This window comes from Colobus angolensis, unplaced genomic scaffold, assembly GCF_000951035.1.
Source record: "Colobus angolensis palliatus isolate OR3802 unplaced genomic scaffold, Cang.pa_1.0 Scaffold552, whole genome shotgun sequence".
Lineage (NCBI taxonomy): Eukaryota > Metazoa > Chordata > Mammalia > Primates > Cercopithecidae > Colobus > Colobus angolensis.
Window position 1 is genome coordinate 137,645 of NW_012119066.1, and position 22,301 is coordinate 159,945.

A 22,301-nucleotide genomic window follows, 5' to 3' on the forward strand; every position below is an offset into this window, starting at 1 on the left:
AGGCTGAGGCAGGAGAATGGCGTAAACCCGGGAGGCGGAGCTTGCAGTGAGCCGGGATCGCCCACTGCACTCCAGCCTGGGCGACAGAGTGAGACTCCGTCTCAAAAATAAATAAATAAATAAATAAAAATACTAAAAGTTAGCTGGGCGTGATAGCAGGCACCTGTAATCCCAGCTACTGGGTAGGCTGAGGCAGGAGAATCATTTGAACCTGAGAGGCAGAGGTTGCAGTGAGCCGAGATCACGTGACAGCACTCCAGCCTGGGTGACAGCTAGACTCCATCTTGAAAAAAACAAATCTAATACAATGTAAATGCTATGTGAATAGTTGTTATACTGTGTTTTTAAATTTGTATTATTTTTATTGTATTGTCATTAAAAAAATTTTTTCCCCTAATATTTTTGATCCTTGGTTGAATCTGTGGATGCAGAACCCACAGATGATGAGGGGAGCAGCTGTAAAGACATTGATGAGCGTTACAGTACTACCTTTTGACCAATACCTTATTTCATTCAAACCAAAATGAAATCTTTCATGGTGACAGTAAAGGTCACGGGTATCATGCACTCATTTAAAGATTGTCACTACTCATTTCTGCCTTATGCAGTTGATGAGAGACGAGTTCTAAAATTGGGACTCCCTTATCAACATCCTGCCTTTATCTTTCTATTGTACAAACTAGACAGGAAGTTAACACCTAAGCTTTGTTATAAGTTTAAAGGAAAAACCAGGATATGCTTAAATTACTTGATTTGGCCCATTTGAAATAGCAATACACAGATTTTTTGTAGGGTCAGCTGGCGAGTGTAGGGAAATTCTAACTTACACAAGGGCACTACATAAAGATGAGAGGTGTGCTTGCTGACCTCATCTCTCCACTCCCCAGGCTGCCTCCGGATAGTTGTCTTCTGTTCTTCAAAATCAGAACACTCAACTGCTTGACATGGAAAGTTATCTTCTCTTATGCCATTGGTGGCAAGTGACCCTCTTTGGGCAATATCTGTTACTTTCCCTCCCTCTAATAGTCATGTAAACATTGATGTTTAGTATTCAGTCTACTGCAGTTTATTGTGCAAGCAATTCTAAGTTATTAACTTGGCATAATTTGTTGAATACCTAAGTATATAATATTGAAACTAAGGACCTGGCATCAAAATGTTTATGTACTTTGACTAATTTAACAGGAGAGTTGTTTACTTAGGATTGCTAGAAAGTTTTCTGCCATTAATTTCATAGGTAGATAGAAAACATTTCTCTCCTTTGGAGCATATGGAAGACTGATACATTCAGATATATACTTGGCATCAATGTGAAATTTGAGAAGAGAAAAAAATTAAGAATAGAATAGGAATTATAATTTTTTCCTCTTTTTATTTTTTATTATACTTTAAGTTCTAGGGTACATGTGCACAACGTGCAGGTTTGTTACATATGTATACATGTGGCATGTTGGTGTGCTGCACCCATTAACTCGTCATTTGCATTAGGTGTATCTCCTAATGCTATCCCTGCCCGCTCCCCCACCCCACAACAGGCCCCAGTGTGTGATGTTCCCCTTCCTGTGTCCAAGTGTTCTCATTGATCAATTCCCACCTATGAGTGAGAACATGCGGTGTTTGGTTTTCCGTTCTTGTGATAGCTTGCTGAGAATGATGGTTTCCAGCTGCATCTGTGTCCCTACTAAAGGACATGAACTCATCCTTTTTTATGGCTGCATGGTATTCCATGGTGTATATGTGCCACATTTTCTTCGCTCTTGTTGCCCAGGCTGAAGTGTGGAATGCAATGACGTGATCTCGGGTCACTGCAGCCTCTGCCTCCTGGGTTCAAGTGATTCTCCTGCCGCAGCCTACCGAGTAGCTGGGATTACAGGCATGCACCACCATGCCCACCTAAGTTTTTTGTGTTTTTAGTAGAGATAGGGTTTGTCCATGTTGATCAGGCTGGTCTTGAACTCCCGACCTCAGGTGATCCACCTGCCTCAGCCTCCCAAAGTGCTGGAATTACAGACGTGAACCACCATGCCCGGCCAATTTTTTACTTTTAATCTGAAAATTACATTGTGGTTTTACTCTCTTGATCTATATGACTGATTAGCCTGAGGTTTTTGATGAAAAACAAACTAAAAAACTTAAGAACCACCAGTCACAAATTTGTGGAGCTGTCAGTCTTTTGTGGGGATATTAATCTTATAGAACTAAATTTACAAGTTATTCAGTCTTCACAATCCCAAATCTCTTCCCCTCTGTCAGTGATAGGACTTTAAATAATATTGAGGAAGTTATTCCTTTGCATCATGAACACTTTTAATTGGTATTAGTATGTACGGTTTCCTTCCTCTGCTGTCTAAGTTAAGTCTGTGACAATGGGGCACAGGTAGGCATGGAGTCAGTCCTGAAACAAGAGGCAGAAAGAGAAGCTTCACCTGTCTTTTAGTTTTGCTGAGGGATCAGTCACCCTGGTTACTTAGTGCTTAGATTATTAAAAAATAGAAATTCTTAGTGAATTAAGGAGCCAATTCAGTTTACCTTTTATCACATTTTACTTTTTAAGTATATGATGAAATTGCAAGATTTTAAAAGAAAATGTGAGATTTCTAAACCTAAATTCAAATGAAAGATTAATCTTACCAGAGTTCTGCTTTCTGAAAGCATTGATTGAGGTGCCTGGAATCCCTGCTACTTGGGAGGTTGAGGGAAGAGAATCACTTAAACCCGGAACGCAGTGGTTGCAGTGAGTTGAGATTGCACCACTGCACACCAGCCTGGATTAGAGCGAGACTCCATCTCAAAAAAAAAAAGATTGTGTGGCCAGCATCTGTAGGAATGAGCGTGTAAGGGGTGTATATATACAGGGGAGTGGCCATCTAAGTCTGGGTTGGCATGCCTTTTCTGCAGAGGGCCAGGCTGTGAATACACCGGGCTTCATAGGCCCTATGGTTTCTGGCAGCAGTAACTCATCTCTGCTGTTGTAGTGTGAATGCAACTGTAGACAGTACACAAGCAAATGGGCATGGCAGTGTTCCTGTAAATCTTTATGTATAAAAATCAACAGCGAGATGGACCATAGTTTGCCAGCCCTCCAATCTAGGTTTAGGGAAAAGAATGAACGGTTTTGAGTGAAAAAACAGCTACAGGATTAAAAAAAAATCCTTAATAAGATTTTGTTTTTCTTTATTCTTAATAGGTAAACATTATACCTGTGATTGCCAAAGCAGATACGGTTTCTAAAACTGAATTACAGGAGTTTAAGATCAAGCTTATGAGTGAATTGGTCAGCAATGGCGTCCAGATATACCAGTTCCCAACAGATGATGACACTATCGCTGAGGACAATGCTGCGATGAATGTGAGCTCCTGACTGAATGTTAATTCTGTTTTCCATGTGAAAATAAAACTGTAATATAGTATATTAGTAATATACTGTAACTAATATAGTATATTAGTAATATTGCTACTAATATACTTTCACTTGTGTCTTCCAAAAAGACTTCAAACAAGGTGAATTTTCAAAAAGTTCAGTATGAGAAATTGTTTTAAATTTTATTTTTTAAGTTGGAAAAAGTGTAAGGAGAATTTATTTTTAAGCATATTTTTCTTTCTTTCACCCTGCTTTCACCAAAATAAAGTGATGCATTTGTGAGACTGGGATATACCTTTTGTGGAACCATATGTAATTGCCTTAGAAAGATGACACCTTCCTACCCTGTCTTTATAAACATGAGAAGACTTTACAGCCTCTCTTTGCATGCTGTAGAATCTTAAAATCTTTAAGGAGGCCTCTTAAAGCTAGTATTTACGCTCCTCCTCTCTTATAGTGCCAAGTTACATTCATGTAACTTTTAATTTAATACAATGGAAGGTTACTAGATTCTTTATTTTACTTTCTTGAAGCTAACACATTTTTAAAACACCTGGTTATGTTTTGTAGGATCATGGATTTTGAAATCCGACAGGCTTGGCCATATGTTCATTGGAGTTATTAACCTCCCTGAGACTTAACATATCTACCAAGTTAGGTTAATACTGCCCATCTTAAGGGTGGTTGTGAGGGATAAATGATGTCACCTTTGTTAAGCGCCTACCAATGACTTTGAATAATTGTTCATTCCATTTCTTCTATTTTCCTTTTCTGATTTTTCATACCACTTTTATATTATTGTACCTAAACCTTAAGTCTATAAAAAAACTGACTAATGTAAATGAGGTGATCTTAATTCCTGTATGTTAAATTGTCTTTACATCTAATTTTATTTCTTGTGCTCACGTAGAATATTCAGAAAGCCACCATTAAGAAACCAAATATGTCAATTTAAAAATATTAAACATAGTAATTAATACTTTTTACATTAGACTTTTCCCCTGTATTAATCCTCAACTTCAGACAGACCAGTCTACTCCTGCCTTTGAACCTAGCTATTGCATTTTGTTCAGAATCTTTTCCTTGTCTAAGCCATTTCTTCCCACTTTGCTCATCCATCTAAATCTTGTTCTTCTTGATCTGGCTTAGCTTGTATCTTCCTGCTCCCAGTGATCTCTCACTCCTCTCAATTTCTAGGACATTTACTATATTGACATTAATTTGGGACTTTGTATACTACTTTATATTAGTATCATATCTATACACACACACTGTACACACACAATAGGAATACACTATTGTATAGTCACATATACAATATGTATACTGTGGGTGTGTGTATGTGTAATTTCCTCAACATTATCTTTGTCTTTTAGGGGAAAATTGTTTTTCGGCCAGGTGTAGTGGCTGACACCTATAATCTCAGCATTTTGGGATTATAGATGGCTCACACCTATAATCCCAATACAGGCGGATCATCTGAGGTCAGGAGTTTGAGACAAGCCTGGCCAACATGGTGAAACCCCGTCTCTACTAAAAATGCAAAAATTAGCTGGGTGTTGTGGTGGGCAACTGTAATCCCAGCCACTCAGGAGGCTGAGGCAGGAGAATCACTGAAACCCAGGAGGCGGAGGCTGCAGTGAGCTGAGATCATGTTACTCACTGCACTTCAGCTTGGGCGACAGAGCAAGACTGTCTCAAAAAAATAAAAATAAAAATAAATAAGATTTTTTTGTTTGTGTGTATTCCCAATAGCATAATGCCTTGCATGTAAATACTTTTCTTTATGGGGCCCAAAGATGACTCTTTTTTTTTTTTTTGGTGGGGGGTGGGGGACGGAGTCTAGCTCTGTCGCCCAGGCTGGAGTGCAGTGGTGCGATCTCGGATCACTGCAAGCTCCGCCTCCTGGGTTCACACCGTTCTCCTGCCTCAGCCTCCCAAGTAGCTGGGACTACAGGCGCCCGCCACCGCGCCCGGCTAATTTTTTGTATTTTTAGTAGAGATGGGGTTTCACTGTGGTCTTGATCTCCTGACCTCATGATCCACCCACCTTGGCTTCCCAAAGTGCTGGGATTGCAGGCGTGAGCCACCACGCCCGGCCAAAATGACTCTTGTAGAACAGTTAGCACATATTCACTGGCAGGTTTTAAAATCTGAGGCATAGCTGACCATTTGATTTTAATAGGTTTGTTATTTAATAAATTATTCTCTTCTCTCTTACATAAAATGTCTTTTATCTAGTCAGTTATCACACTGGTATGAGATGTGTTTGTTATTCTTTTTCAGGGACTGTTGCCGTTTGCTGTTGTGGGAAGTATGGATGTGGTGAAAGTTGGAAACAAGGGGGTCAAAGCTCGCCAGTACCCTTGGGGTGTTGTACAAGGTAAATGAGACAAAGGATGAATAGAAATATGTATCTAGTAATCTCAAAGCTGCCTTTCATGCCTTCTTTGGGGTGATGCTTAGTTTGGATGTGATTGGTTGTCAGAGGAGTTGGCTGTGTACTATTTTAGCCAAAGTCTGGAGGCCATGTAGAGCCTCCCCCTTCTCATTATGCCACACAAACGTTACCTCCCCGCGGTACCCTGTTAGTAGGTGGGAAACAACAGTGGGGCACTCTGACCAAAATGTGAATGTAGAAACTAATGTTGAGACATAAAACATCACTAATTACCACTTAACTATGAGGACGGTCAACCATCTTATAATTTATTTATTTTTACTGATAAAAGTATTGCCAGCTATTTCCAGAATAAACCAGTCAGCCAACTTAAAAAGTTAAATTCACTTGACATTTAGATTATTTATCTGACATTATAATGAGTAAGTAAGTAGTACTGTATGGTTCATTTACTTATAGTGCTAATTAATGGTGAATAGATCACCTTTACTAGTATAGATTTCCAAATGCTGATTTTTTTTCTTAATTGATAAATTTTGTAATTAATGAAAAATATTGAAAAAATGTAACATTTTTAATTTTATAAAAAATATAAAAGTAATTATACTAAAGAGTGTTGATCACAATAACATATATTTATTTGTAGTCCTCTAGTCACCGTAAACATAGAAGAAGGATCATGTAAGTGTGTTCACTAATTTTGAATAGTGTCTAACACAGGATCATAAATGTGTTGTATAAAAAGAATTTGATAATTATAGCATGGATAGATAGTATTCTTGAGTTTGTAGAATTTACTACTTTGAAGTTTTAGTGAACTAATATTACATACTCTTTTTAAACATTATGTGAAACGTCTTCAGGATAATTTGTAAACTGCTAACAAAATATTAGTGTGAAATAACTAGAACAGTTGGTTAACAATAAGTTCTGTCTCTTTTGCTATTTCCTGGTGGTCCATTGGCTACTAAATTTAAAGTAAATCTCCTGGTCTGTTAATTCACATTGCCTATGATACAGTGTTTATACTGCAAGAGTTTCTTCCTTGGTTGCCTGTATAAAATAATCGTAGCAATTAAACAAACTGATCATTTTGCTATTTGTTATTTCACATGTTTTCATTTATTCGTTCATTCAGCAAACACTTAATTGTGTGCCAGGAATTAAAATCCAGTGTTGCTCTTTTCTTTTTTTTTTTTTTGGCTAGTGGAAAATGAAAACCACTGTGACTTTGTAAAGCTGCGGGAAATGCTCATTTGTACAAACATGGAGGACCTGCGAGAGCAGACCCATACCAGGCACTATGAGCTGTATAGGCGCTGCAAACTGGAGGAAATGGGCTTTACAGATGTGGGCCCAGAAAACAAGCCGGTCAGGTAGGGTTGGGTTCTTGGGAAGCCAACCAAAGAGGAAGTTAGAAAGGATTGCATATTTTTATATATCCAGGGTGATGGGGCATGTGTTGTTTAGAATCTCCCAAAACCACGATATAGAATCATTTGGTAATGACTAATTATTGTGCTTCTTGAATCACTTGACTCCTTCTTGCTTTTGAAGAGTCTTGCTTTTTAAGTCCTTGTCTGACTCAGAAAGAGTTAAATACAATGAAGAATGTATGACAGAGGCCCCCTGTTTCAGTTCATGCTGACATGAGTAATTGAAGGAAAATACCCTCATTATTTGATTTATTTTTGTATTTATCTGAGACAGATGATGTATTTAACTGTTTTCATAAAGGTAAGTTGGAACACAAATCATTTTCTTATTTTTATTTGTTTATTTTTTGTAGAGACAGGGTCTTACTATGCTGCCCAGGCTGGTCTCAAACTCCTGGCCTCAAGTGATCCTCCTACCTCAGCCTCCCAAAGCTTTGGGATTACAAATGTGAGCCTCCATACCAGTCCTCAGGAATCATTTAAAATAAACTAAAATATTTTCTGTTGGTTTTTCCTTCTGTAAAAGTTTTGGAATGAGTGAAGCTTAGCAAAACGTATTATAGAGGAAGAATGAGAGTGCTTGTAGGGAGTCAGAGAGTAGATTGTTTCTTGCCATATTACAGCATAGTTATAAGAATTTTAGAATCTGAACACCTCCTTGCTCAGTAATATAAAGCATTAAAAGTTGTAGAAACTTCCTTGGTAATTTCATATGGTGCTGTATCCCAGACTTTATGAAACTCGAATCCTTAGTGTACTGAATCAGATCGATTTGATGTAGCATTCCAGAACAGTGTTTGCATGGAGGAAAGCATGAGATCCTTGGGACAAATGCTATTTTAAAGTCTCTTATGAGACTGAGGATTCCTTTTCCATTGCATTGTTTGCATTTGTTATTTCCCTGATTCTTAGCACCTGCACCAGAGTAAACACAAAAGAAAGGAGGAGGAGTGCATCAAATCAGTGCTGCTGTTGCATATAAGCTTTTGGAAGACTTAATCTTAGATGAAGTTAAAATTTTAAATTTCTTCAGTCTATGGAGTTAATTAATGTTTTCACTTCTGGTAGCATAGTGAATTAAGACTTGTGTATACTTACGGCTGGGCGTGGTGATTCATGCCTGTAATCCCACACTTTGGGAGGCCAAGGCGGGCAGACCACTTGAGGTCAGGAGTTCGAGACCAGCCTGGCCAACATGGTGAAACCCTGTCTTTACTAAAATTACACAAATTAGCTGGGTGTGGTGGCATACTCCTGTAAAACCAGCTACTCAGGAGGCTGAGGTGGGAGAATCTCTTGAACCTGGGAGGCAGAGTTTACAGTGAACTGAGATTGTGCCACTGCACTCCAACCTGGGTGACAGAGCGAGACTCCATCTCAAAGAAAAAAAAAAAAAAACATTGTATGTACTTAACCCACCCTCACCAAATTCAGGCATAGGATGCTTCTGGTTGTGGGCCAGTCATTCTGGTAAACTGACAGTTTTCTTATGATACTGTCTTCACTAAAGATTAATCATCTTGAGTTAGCTTCCCTAGTGTTTCTCAGAGGAGGCTCTCTTCTCATTTCTTCCAAGTGTCGGGGTCACTTCAGAGGCCTCTGTGCACTGAGGTGAAAGGGGTCCTGAGTAAGAGCATGCAGGGACAGCTTTGAAGTCCTCCCTGAGGAGATGGGCCTGGGTGTCTGGTGGAGTCATCATCAGTCACCTGTGGATGATTAAGAAATTCAGAGTCAGAATTTCCAGGGATGAAGCCTAGAAATCTGCAGTCAGAATTCTTAGTCATTCAGCAAATAATTAGTTTGTCTGCTGTCTGCTCAGCCAAATGCTAGTCATTGGGTATATGTGCACTGTGGGATCAAACAAGAGACCCTGTCTGTGTAGAGTCTGTATTGTGGGCTGGGAGGAGGACCCCTATGTGAAGAAGAGAGTTGGGGGGAGGGAGGCAAAAGTGGGGAGACCAAGTTAGGAGGTTGCCATGAGAAGATGGAGGCATGAAAGAAAGTGGTAGTGACAGAGGGGTGAGAAGTATGCTTAGGACATGTAATTTTTTTAAAATTTAATTTTATTATTTTTTCTTTTTTGAGATGGAGTCTCACTGTGTTGCCCAGGCTGGAGTTCAGTGGCGTGATCTCGGCTCACTGCAACCTCCGCCTCCCAGGTTCAAGTGATTCTCATGCTTCAGCCTCCTGAGTAGCTGGGACTACAGGCATGCACCACCACCCCCGGCTAATTTTTGTGTTTATAGTAGAGACAGGGTTTCACCATGTTGGCCAGGCTGGTCTTGAATTCCTGGCCTCAAGTGATCTGCCTGCCTCGGGTTCCTGAAGTGATGGGATTATGGACGTGAGCCACCACACCTGGCTGAGGATATGTAATTTAAAGTTAAAGTCTGTGGGACCCACTGATAAATTAAGTTTGGATATGGGATTTGAAGGAAAGAGAGGAGGACCCACTGATAAATTATTTTTGGATATGGGATTTGAAGGAAAGAGAGGAATCAAGGATAACTCAGTCACCGTTTTGACCTAGAAAGTGGGGTGACTGGTGGTGATCTTTATTGACCAGAGCAGGATGGAAATCGGAGAGTTTAGGGGTGTAGTTGGTAATTCAGAGGTTTTAGAAATGTTACATTTGAGCTGCTTGTTAAATATTCAAATTGAAGAGTTTGAGTAGGTTATTACAAACATGAATCTAGAGCGAGGGAGAAGTTAGGGCTGCCATAGTAATTTGGGAGTTAACAGTGAATAATACTGGGTAAAATCTTAAGTCTTTTTTGAAAGGTTCTGCTAAATGCTAGAGATTACTATTATTTCTCATGGAGTTTACGTTCTCGTAGGGGAGTTCAAAAATTAAATACCTAATTGCACAGTACATTGTAGCTGTGATATAAGCACTAAAGGAGAGGTAGACAGTGTAAAATGGGTGGTATGGGTGGGGGGGGTTCCAAATTTAAACTGGGAAATTCGGGAACACTTTCTTGAGGCAGTGACTATTTTGAGCTGTAATAACTTGGGGAAAACAGAGCAAGACATATACAAAGGGCTGAAGATGGAGAGAGTATGGCACCTGTAAGACTCTGGAAGAAGATCAGTGCACCGCAGTACAGCAGGACAGATGAGGCAGGTCTGGGCGCGCATGAGATGAGAGGAGAGAACAGGCAGGCAGCAGCTATGGAGGCCCTGGGGAGGATTTTGATCTTTGTCCTAAGGGGAAGGCAACTTTATTTTAGGAATAATATTTGCATTTTAAAAATTATTCTTTGCTCTAATGTGAAGGAGGTATTGAAGGGGTATGCAGAGATGCTTAGGAGAGGCCAGTTAGGAGAGCATTTCTTTGACTAAAGTGAGATCAATGACAATAAAGAGCTGGACATATTTGAGAGATGACTAGAAGGTAAAATTGGAAGAACTTAGTGGTTGTTTGGATATTAATAAACTGAGAAAGCAGGAGGCTAGAAGGAGACTCCTAGTCTCCTGAATTTGTGGTTTCATGGTTAGGTGGATAGTTACTGCATTCATCTAGATAGGTATGGCTGAAGGAGGACTAGCTTTTTTGTGTGTGTGAGGCAGCAGTGGTAGGCACAGTGGAGGTCACAGTTTGGGACCTGTTGACTTTGAGTTTCCTCTGAAACAGCAAAGTGACAATTACAAGTAAACACTTTGGGGTATCTTTCTGGAGGTCAAAGAAGGGCTGGGCCAAAGAAATATGCTTAAGAGTCATGGGCATTTAAGTGATTAATTCTAAGTGTGACCAGGGATAAGACTGCCTGTAGAGAGAAGTACATCTAGAAAGAAAGTTGACTCGGAAACAGCTTTGAGTCACTTTAGTATTTGTCAGCTGGAGGAGCAGATAGGAGAGCATGAGAAGGGAGGAGGAGGAAAACCAGCAGTGTCACGTCTTGAAACTTGACAGAGGGGATCAAGAAAGAGAGAGTGTGCTGCTGTGTCAAAGTTGAGGGCCAAGTTTATGCTGCACAAGTACAGAGGTGCTTCCTTGACAATTCTCGGAGAATAATGAAGACCACTTTGTGTTCAGTTCAAAAAGGCAGTGGTTGGGGCTGGGTGCAGTGGCTCACGCCTGTAATCCGAGCACTTTGGGAGGCTGAGGCAGGCAGATCACGAGGTCAGGAGATCGAGACCATCCTGGCTAACACGGTGAAACCCCATCTCTACTAAAAATACGGAAAATTAGCCGGCATGGTGGCGGGCACATGTAGTCCCAGCTACTTGGGAGGCTGAGGCAGGAGAATGGCATGAACCCAGGAGGTGGAACTTGCAGTGAGCCGAGATCATGCCACTGCACTCCTCCCTGGGTGACAGCGAGATTCCCTCTCAAAAAAACAAAAAAAGAAGAAAAGGCAGTGGTTGGAAGGCTGCATAGGTCTGGACTTGCAGATTTGAAGGGAAGGCGTACAACAGGAAGAAACCATTTTCTTTCTAGCTCTGGGAGTGGAATAGATGAACTGAAACCATTGCCAGCCTTGTTTGTTTACTGCTCACAATTCATATCCAGGGAAAGAAAGTCCAGTAGGCCCAATGTAGGTCATGTTCCCATCTCTTGTTTAGGAGTGAGTATGAACCTGATTAATTGTCCCACAAGACTGCATCCCATGGGGGACAGGTAACCCCCGAAAAGGTAATGAGGATAATGGTACCAAGAGGAAAGGGCTCAATGATAGGCAGTCAGGAATCATAGATTGCCCATCACATCCATTTACTGAGCATTTCTTCAGGTTGGGAAGCATCTGCTCACTGATCACACAAAGAAGGGGAAATTAGAAAGGGAGGTTCTTCAGCTTAGGTCAGCCTATGGACTGGGTGGGAGCAGCGGCTGGAAGAAACTCAGTAAGTTTAGGTCAGGCTACAGAGCTAGTGGGAGCAGTGGCTCAGTATTGTCTTCTGAGAGAGTAGACCTTTCTACGGTATTTCTGGATCACTTGGGTAAAGTTGAGGCAAAATGTCTCTTCTGGTGCTTTGTCATATGTGATTAAATGATTTGATAAGGCTTTTGTAGCTCATTATAGTCTGATGTATTAGGAAACTTTTGTTTTTTATAGTTTCAAGAAGTTATATCTGGCCAGGCGCGGTAGCTTATACCTGTAATCTCAGTACTTTGGGAGGCCGAGGCAGGTGGATCACCTGAGGTCACGAGTTCAAGACCAGCCTGGCCAACATGGTGAAACCCTGTCTGTAGTAAAAATACAAAAATTAGCTGGGCGTGGTGGCAGACACCTGTAATCCCAGCTATGTGGGATGCTGAGGCAGGAGAATTGCTTGAACCTGGGAGGTGGAGGCTGCAGTGAGCTGAGATCACACCACTGCACTCCAGCCTGAGCAGCAGAGTGAGACCGTATCTGAAAAAAAAAAAAAAAAGAAAAGAGAGAGAGAATTTATGTCTGTTTTCTGGGGAGTCTTTTCCCATTTAATTTGGTAGTAGTTGTAATTTGATTGGCATGTAAAATCTGTCCCCCAGTATTACATCTTTCTAGCAGTAAAGACAAGTGATGCGAACCTATTGGGTGACCTTTATGTCACTGTACTTCCTGGCCCTCTTTGTTGCCAGAACTTCCGTTTGTTTTTCCACTTACGTTTTATTGAGTGGGTATGCTGAGTCATAGTGGGTATCCTAATCTGCCAGCACCAATTGTAGGCTTGTCACGAGCCCCACGTAAGTAGCATTATAGTCTTATAGTTTAATGAACTGATCTTAACATTTTATATTAATTATTTCAACCATTGGAAACATGCCTTTATAAAACTTTTTAAATCCCCAAGTTTAATAAAGATTACCCTAACTAATCTCTTTCACATAGTTAATCACCTTTAACTTTTTAGCACAAAATCACTGTCATTGAAGTACTGTGGGACCTATAGCTTTGAAAGGAAGATTTATGCGTAGTAGTTTAGAGTTGCTTAAAGTGTTTGACGTAATTTTAGTAAAACTTAATGTCTTTGGAACTCTCAAGAACTAAATAGTTCTTCAGGTAGTCCATAGTAGACTTGGAAAAAGTTCACTAGGCTTATTGGAACTGTACTTGAAACACAAACATGTCCCAATTGAAGGAAAGGACTTTTCTTGATGACATGAGCATCTGAGATTTTTTATTTCTTTCTCTTTGGTTTTCAACTTTAAATCAGTGAGATTTGCAACAATAGTAGTATGTTGGCATTAAATATTCATGACAGGCCAGATGCAGTGGTTTACGCCTGTAATCCCAACACTTTGGGAGGCCAGACAGGTGCATCACTTAAGCTTTGGAGTTTGAGACCAGCCTAGGCAACATGACAAAACTCCATCTCTACAAAGAATACAGAAATTAACCAGCTGTGGTGGCATGCTTATACAGTCCCAGCTACTTGCGTAATAGAGGCAGGATGATTGCTTGAGCCCAGGAGGTAGAGGCTACAGTGAGCTATAATTGCACCACTGCGCTCCAGCCTGGATGACAGAGTGAGAGCCCATCTCAAAAAAAAAAAAAAAAATTATGATGGCAAGCTACTTTTATGCTAGAAAAGGGAATAGTATAGCAAGAAAATGTTTTTATTTTTATTTTTATTTAATAAATCTATAAGAAACAATGATTGCATTCGTTTTAGAATACTAACTTTATAGACCATTGTCTTCTAGATCTGACTTTCTTTACCACCTTTTGAAAAATATTACAAGTTTCTTTACTTGAAATTGGCCTTGTAAATTTACATTGTCAGAAGTTGGAAAGCAGCACAATAAGATGCAAAATATGTGGAAGCAGTCCATCACTTTCTTCTGCTGAGACATCGCATTGGGGCAATCCGATTTGTGGTAGTTGGGAATATGAACCTTGGAACAAGTCTAATCTGGTTCAAATCCCAGCTTTTTACTTTTCAGCTGTGTTTCTTTGGGCAGATTACTCTCTGTGCTTTAGTTTTCTTATTTAGAATGTCAGGGCTTGTTCTTCAGGGTTGCTGTGGGAATTAAATAGTCAACATAAAGGAGTCCAGAAGAGTGTCCTGCCAGTAGCAGACACTCAGCAAATGTTAGGTCTCTTCTCTTCACCGGGTAGGTGTATTTTCCTTGTGAACAACTCAAGTGCTTGTATAGATTAATGAAGCACTGTTTTAAAAAAAACTTATGTTTGTTATGAATTCAAGATATTTTTACATCAAGCTTGTCTTTAAAGACTATCAGTCATGTTGGACTAGTGAAATGTAGTGAAGTTTCTAAAGATGATGAAAGTAGCTGATAAATATAGGGGCTTCTTTAAAAAAAAGATCAAAACAAGCAAAAAGCCTGGTACTAAGTAAAATGCCTCCTTGGGGTGTGAGACATGTGATGTCTAGGGTATTTTGCACATTTGTAATCTCTTCTTTTAAAGAACATGTTTCTGCAAGTGTTTAGGATCTGTTTCTTCTTGGAACCCCTCCTGTGCATGCCTCACACTCACCTCTCAGCCATGGTAGCTGCTGTGTAGTATTTCTTCCTCTGTGTTTCTTTGAACTTACAGAATTCTATACTTAAAAGCTTGATGTCTCCAGTTATAAAATTTAAGATTAATAAGATTTCTTAATTCATCATATTTTGAAATTGATTTATTTTTATAAGCAATAGAAATTTCTCACTAATGCAGCTGGAAAGTGAATTTGTGTTCTCTGTCAAACCTTTGGGATATTCTGATAGCAAGCCCAAATGGAAGGGCTCAGCATTTCTGACATATAGGAAGGTTAATTATACCTCCAAAATGCTACACATAGGAAAGGGCAGCTACCAGTAGAGTTCCAGGATAGTCCTTTCTTTGCTGGTTGTGCTGGTTCAGTCTGCCTCCCCTCTCCGAGAAATTTGTCATGGACTGAACATTTACAAAGAAACTGAAATGTCTAGAGAGTTCTGCTAGATAGTCAGTCACAGAGATGAATAAGGATTCATTTTCTGTTCTCAAGATTTTTGACCTATGAGAAAGGAGAGGCAGGCAGGATATAAATGCCATGGCAGTGCTTGGAAGGAACAGTTAATTCTAACTGGGGAGTGTGGCAGTCACTACAGGACTGAACGAAGGAGGACAAACGCAGAAATGAAAACTTAAACTGTTTTAAAGGAAGGGGCCAGGGGAAGAAGAGAGCACCCTGCTTCTAGTGGGCAAAGGCAGCCACCCCAAGCTTCTTCAGCCCTTCATATTTATTGGGTAGAAAGAACAAGGAGGAAGAGGTAATGATTGGTCAGCTGCCTAATTGATCACAGGTTCATATTATTGCTAACAGGCTTCAGATGTGCCCTGTAGATGGTCACAAGAAACACTTGTGCCTGTGTTGTGACTGCCCTCAGCATTCCTCCTGGACAGCAGACGCAGTTTGTCAGTTTGTAACATTCTGCATTTATGAGAACAGTTTGCTCTTTACTTATAAAGCCTCCAGTGGTATACTGAGTTGATCATGACCCTCATTCTTTCAGCCTGCAACAGGGGAGAGTGGGGAAGACTTTACAGAGGAAGTTGTATGTGAATTTGCCCTTGAGGGGCAGAAGATTAGCAGGGCAGCATGGGGGTAGAAAGTGGACAGTGGCCACAAATTGAAGCCTGAAATGCCAGGTACATTCTAGGAACAGTGAACTGGTGTGGCTGTTCATTGGTGTGACTGAAACCTGAGGGTATCAGAATTGTTTGGTGAGAAATCAATCTGGAAAGGTAAAGTTAGGCCAGATATAAAGTTTCTTGAGTGCAATTTAAAGGAGGTGGGACCTTATTCTATAGACAGCATAACTTTAATGTGGTAAGAAAAGATAATGAGATCTGTGCTTTTGGTGGAAAATCTAGAGAGTGACAAGAACAAAGTGAAAGAGGAACTAGAAGCTCAGAGATGAATTAGGAGATTGTTGCAGTAGTGAAGGCAGAAAATCACAAAGATCAGGTTTGGCTGTAATCAGATAATCTGTAGAAATGGAAAGAAGGTTATATTAAGAGGCTTAGCTTCAGAAGCTGAACTAATGGACCTTGGTGATAAGATAGGGAGATAGGGTAAGGGAAGAGTGAAAGATGATTCAGGATTTCCAAGTTTCCACACACAGTGATTCCAGTGAACAGAGATTGAAAGAGGGACGTGTTTAGGCTGAAACGAGGGTATTTCTTGTAAAGGAGTTGCTTAAGCAGAGACTTCAGGACTCTTGTACTCCATATCAGCACTAACACGGGTGACTTCATATTTCATGCTATAGGAAATTTCATGTTTTGGGTTACCATGTGTAAAAAGATATTGGTACCTGTTACATATATGAGGCTGAACATGAGATGTATGGCAGGTTCTTGAATAACAATGTTTTGTTCAATGTCATTTTGTTATAACATTGATAAGAAAAAAATTGATTCCTAGTGATGGCCACTGTCTGTGTAGAGTTGGCACATTTTCCCTGTATCTACAGGTTTTCTCTGGATTCTTCATCCCAAAGCTGTCAGCATTAAGTTCATGGGCATGTCTAAATTGTCCCAGTCTGAGTTGGGTGTGGGTGGTGTGAGTGTGCCCTGCAATGGAATGGCGTGTTGTCCAGGGCTGATTCCCACTTAGCTTCCAGGATAGGCTCCAGCCATCCATGACCCTGAACTGGAGTAAGCAGGTTGGAGAATGAATGAATTAATACATATTATTGTAACATAAAAATTTATTAAGTATACAGTACACAAATGTAGGACAGTAAGCAATGTGGTGTGAAAGAACTCAGTGAGCTTGCCGTATTTGTTGTTATTTGTTTTTGAATTACATTGTGGTAGGAGATGATTTTTACAGTTTTCCCTTTGCAAACATTTATTCCCTGATTTCGCCTCCACCACGATGACTGCCATCACTCACTGATGCACCAAAAATTGGGTAATTAATTGTCCTACTTGTTTTTAATTTTTCTTAAATGTGTATATAGCTAACATTTATTTCTATGTTTAATATTAGGAAGGTTTTGAGTCTTTACTTACAAGTTTGGTAGTGTTTTTGTGACCAGAAATATGCCATAGGAACTTAATTCTTGTTTATATCAATTACCCTACGGTAAAAATCGGTTTAATTATACGTCGCTTCCCTTAAAAGTTACAGTTTTCAAGAACCTGTTAATGGCATTAGGTGAGCACTTGTATTTTTTAAAGTTTATTATATCACTTTTTTTTTTTTGAGACAGAGTCTTGCTCTGTCGCCCAGGCTGGAATGCAGTGGTATGGTCTTGGCTCACTACAACCTCCACCTCCTGGGCTCAAACAATTCTCCTGCCTCAGCCTCCCATGTAGCTGGGACTACAGGAGCACACCACCATGCCTGACTAATTTTTTGTATTTTTAATAGAGACAGGGTTTCACCATGTTGGCCAGGCTGGTCTTGAACTCTGTACCTCAGGTGATCCTCCTGCCTCAGCCTCCCAAAGTGTTGGGATTACAGGTATGAGTCACCAGGCCCGGCCAATTTTTTTTTGAGACAGAGTCTTGCTTGCTTTGTCACCTAGGCTGGAGTACAATGGCGTGATCTCGGCTCACTGCAGTCTCTGCCTCCTGGGTTCAAGCAATTCTCTCACCTCAGCCTCCCAAGTAGCTGGGATTACAGGCACCTGCCATCATGCCCAGCTAATTTTTGCATTTTTGTAGAGACAGGGTTTCACCATGTTGGCCAGGCTGGTCTTGAACTCCTGACATTAGGTGACCCACCTGCCTTGGCCTCCCAGAGTGTTGGGATTACAGGCGTTATCCACCATACCTGGCCTATATCACTTTTTAACAGGAGAGTAATACAAATAACTTTTTAGTCTTCAAGAGACCTATGAAGCCAAAAGACATGAGTTCCATGGTGAACGTCAGAGGAAGGAAGAAGAAATGAAGCAGATGTTTGTGCAGCGAGTAAAGGAGAAAGAAGCCATATTGAAAGAAGCTGAGAGAGAGGCAAGTATGCTGGTTTGATGTGATTTGCATTTATTTTTTAGATGTCCTATTAATTTGGAGGATTTATTCCAAGAATTCGCTTGAGATGCTTTTGTAGGCTACTTGTTCTTTAAAGAGTAGCTTTTCCAACACATAGTATTTGAATATTGACTTAAAATCATAGCCTGAAATTAAATGAAAACTCTGGCCTTCTTTTTTTTAAAAGTAGTGCATTTATGGAGTGACTAATCGTTGAAATTCTTATAATGAACTGGAAGCTGCAGCAGCTACCCTCTTGGGTGCAGACATTTTTCTTTCTTGAAATCCATCATGCCTTGAATCCACAGTATACAATTTTTAGGTGCCTCATTCAACCAGTCTCAGTGGTGGTTTGTCTTTGTTAGTGCCAAGGCTAAAAGAAGAAACACCACTGGATGTTTTCTTGTGCCTGGCAGGGCAAGCCACATTTGCCACAGGCCAACTCCTGAAGGTGGTGGGCCTCACAGCCACAGTGGCAACACAGTATATGCGTCTTACTGTGATGCTTTCCAAACGATGACCTTCCCTTTGTCATCTCACTCCTTTAACTGAGACCAAAGAGAATTTTGGCCTTTTGAGCAAATATTCTTCCATTTGAAATAGTTTATCAAGGGCTTGTAATGGACTAGGTTACTGAGAAGTGTCTTAACCATGAGCCATAAACATTTTTACTATGGCTTAATAAAGCCTTTTTTGATTGTTACTGGGGTGGTTGTTTGCCCTGAAATGGGGATTTGTGAAGGCTGTGAAGTAGCTTTACTTCCCATTTGAACCCAGTCTCTCAGTCTCTCAGGGTGTAGTTAGGTGGTCTAGATCAGTGGTCCCCAATCTTTCTGGCACCAGGGATCAGTTTCCTGAAGACAGTTTTTTCACGGACCAGGGGAGATGGTTTCGGAACGAAACTGTTCCACCTCACATCCTCAGGCGTTAGATTCTCATAAGGAGCGCACAACCTACATCCCTCACGTGCACAGTTTGCAGTAGGGTTTGCTCTCCTGTGGGAATCTGATGCCACCACTGATCTAACACGAGGCAGAGTTCAGGCAATACTGCTTGTTTGCCCGCCACTCACCCCATACTGTGCAGCAGTTCCTAACAGGCCATGGACCAGTACTGGTCCGCGGCCTGGGGATTGGGGACCCCTGGTCTAGATGACCTTGGGGTAGTCCTGGCACCAAAAAAATCACCACTGAACTTCCGTAGTTTTGTTTGCTTCTGGTTCTCAAGCAGCAGTTTAGGTTTTGAGTAAAGCTATTTTCTTGGAAATACGTGATTTCTTGAAGAGTTAATCTGTAATCCAGTTGTGCTAGTTCATTATTTCAGATACACTTATAGTACTTGCTGTGTAAGTGAACTGTGCAGGAAATGGTTTTGTAAAAGTAATAGTTTACTAATTTATTTATAATTCGAATTTTGATGTTTTATTTGGGAAAAGTTCAAACACCAGAAAAGTGAAAGTATAGGATACCTATGTCCTTCCCCTTACCTAAGAAAACAGGAATACCATAATCTCACCCAATCTTCAGTCCTTATTCAGATTTCCCCAGTTGTCCCAAGATTGGCTTTCAAAATCGTTCCTTTTTATTTGGTGATTTTTCTGTTTTTGTTTTTGAACCAGGATGCAATCACTGCTTACATATTGTACTTGGGTATTATGTTTGTTTAGTTTCTTTTATTCAAGAGTTTCTTATATAGCATGACTCTTAGTTTTACCAATTCACTAATAAAAAAGATACCACTCAAAACATTATTTAATTCTATAATAAAGGACTGTTATTTAAATATGTCCTTGCCAATATTGTTGTGAAACAAATATCCCTTATCTTTTGTATAAATCTAGATTTTTATAGGTAGGTTAGTAAAATGATGTATGCTTACATAATAGTATGTGAACATTAGATGAGTAGAGTGGGGAGATGCACAGAACAAATGATGTCTCCAAATATCGTTGACGGTCTGTCTTCCCTATTCCTTTATTGACAACATTCTAGAAGAACTCATGAGGCATGTTGCGTGTGACACACGGATTTCTCATATACCCTTCCCACTTTAAGAAAAACTACAGTTTATATTTATCCCTCAGATTACATGACCATCATTAAGTTATTATTACTACCCAATTTGATATGTCAGTCTATATCTTGGGATAATTTTTTCATTTAACATTTATGCCCCTCATATTTCCAAAAAGTATGCTCGGTAATTTGCAATTTAAAAATGCAGCTACGTTACAACCATGAACATGAGGAGAACAGGAGCCTTATAATACAGGGTATGCCTGGCCTCATTTTTAGAAATTAGAAATAAATACTAGGGAAAATATTTCTCTCTGCTGAGCTAGCACATGACTTCCATCTAAATTCTGTGTGGTCCCTTCTGCCCTGCCTGCCTAGAAGTTAGAGCCTTAGAGCCTAGTCTTCGTGTTCACTTAAAAATTCCCTTGACCAGGGTTCTCAGCTGCCCTCTGTGCAGCTGAGAAAAAAGTCGTTTGAGACGGAGTCTCGCTCTTGTTGCCCAGGCTAGAGTGCAGTGGCGCAATCTTGGCTCACCGCAACCTCTGCCTCTTGTGTTCAGGCGATTCTCCTGCCTCAGCCTCCCGAGTAGCTGGGATTATAGGCATGCGCCGCCATGCCCGGCTAATTTTGTATTTTTAGTAGAGACGGGGTTTCTCCATGTTGGTCAGGCTGGTCTCGAACTCCTGACCTCACATGATCCGCCCACCTCAGCCTCCCAAAGAAAAAAGATACTTTTAAAACGATCTTTGAGTGACAGAATGTGTAGTATCCTTAAAAGTAGTGTTTACAAAAGATACAGGATTGTACAGTAGTCCCCCTTTATCCTCAGTTTGGCTTTATGAGGTTTCAGTTACCCGTGGTCAACCACTGTCTGAAAATACTACTATAAGATATTTTGAGAGAGAGAGAGAAAGAGACCACATTCACATAACTTTTATTACATATATTGTTATAATTGTTCTATTTTATTATTAATTGTTATTGTTAGTCTCTTACACTGTGCCTTAACTTTACCATAGGTGTCTATATAGAGGAAAAAACATAGGGTATGGTACTACCTGTGGTTTCAGGCATCCTCCTGGAGTCTTGGAACATATCCCCCATGGAAAAGGGGAGACTGTCGTACCATATTGATAACTTAATCTTCTAAAGAGAATTGGTGACTATTGATAGCACAAAAGATCCCTTGTTTTTAATTTTTTGAGAATTTGAAAACGTATTTGAATTAACTGCCTGTCTTAGTGAATAATGGAACCATGAATGCATGCTTCATGTATATGGAATAGTTCTTGATAGCCAGAGCTGGAAATACCACACAATGTGAATAATAGTCACATTCACACCTCCCCACCATCTTGTTTAATGTTTCCCTCTTTATAGTTTTCCTGGAAATTTTTAGTCAACCTCATGAATGATGTATGAAGGGCTCTGTGACCTTTCAAGATATTTTAATATGCATATGAGGTACGCAACCTCCATTTGAGTAACCAGAGAGCTATATCTAGTCACATGATAGAAACCTGCCCTTGCTGCTTCCTTTCCAGACTTTACCCCACTCCTGCTCCTCTCCCACATCACCGGTGCACACGTGTGCAGAAAACTGTCACTCTGTTTGTGCCACCGATTTGAATGACATCTGGGTAGCGTGCCCTTTAAACACACACATGTACCTAGCATGTAACTTTTTTAAAAGCAGGAACCATTTAAATAAACAAATACTAAAGAACTGATGCTTCTCTGAAAAGACATCCTCTGGAATAAAAGCATCTTAGGTTAGAAGGGCCTTATTCGATTATCTGTTTTAACCTTGTTTCCCTTGGAATACTTCTCCTGTCAGGTGCTCACTGGCTCACAGGACAACCTGTTCCGTATTGGGAACATAACACTTTTATTAGACCAGAGTTTAGCTCTCTGGTTTCTTCCCTCAGTCTCTGATTTTCAGTGAAATATTTCCTCAAATGTTGTATGTCATCTTTTTTTTTTTTTTTTTTTGAGGTGGAGCCTCACTCTGTCGCCCAGGCTGGAGTATAATGGCGCTATCTTGGCTCACTGCAACCTCAGCCTCCCGGGTTCAAGCAATTCTCCTATCTCAGCCTCCCAAGTAGCTGGGAGTACAGGTGCACACCGCCACACCTGGTTAATTTTTTGTATTAGTAGAAACGGGGTTTCACCGTGTTGCCCAGGCTGGTC

General features: G+C 40.3%; 1 protein-coding gene across 4 annotated transcripts in view; it reads left to right on the plus strand.

Annotated features, from left to right (window-relative positions):
- SEPT10 (septin 10) overlaps window positions 1-22,301 on the plus strand; it is a 74,120-nt gene that overhangs the window by 46,061 nt on the left and 5,758 nt on the right. For all 4 annotated transcript variants that reach the window (XM_011961457.1, XM_011961458.1, XM_011961459.1 and 1 more), the window contains 4 exons: window positions 3,188-3,349; window positions 5,648-5,744; window positions 6,970-7,138; window positions 17,946-18,078. In XM_011961457.1, the coding sequence (XP_011816847.1) occupies window positions 3,188-3,349; window positions 5,648-5,744; window positions 6,970-7,138; window positions 17,946-18,078 (561 nt within the window). The remainder of the gene's footprint in view (window positions 1-3,187; window positions 3,350-5,647; window positions 5,745-6,969; window positions 7,139-17,945; window positions 18,079-22,301) is intronic.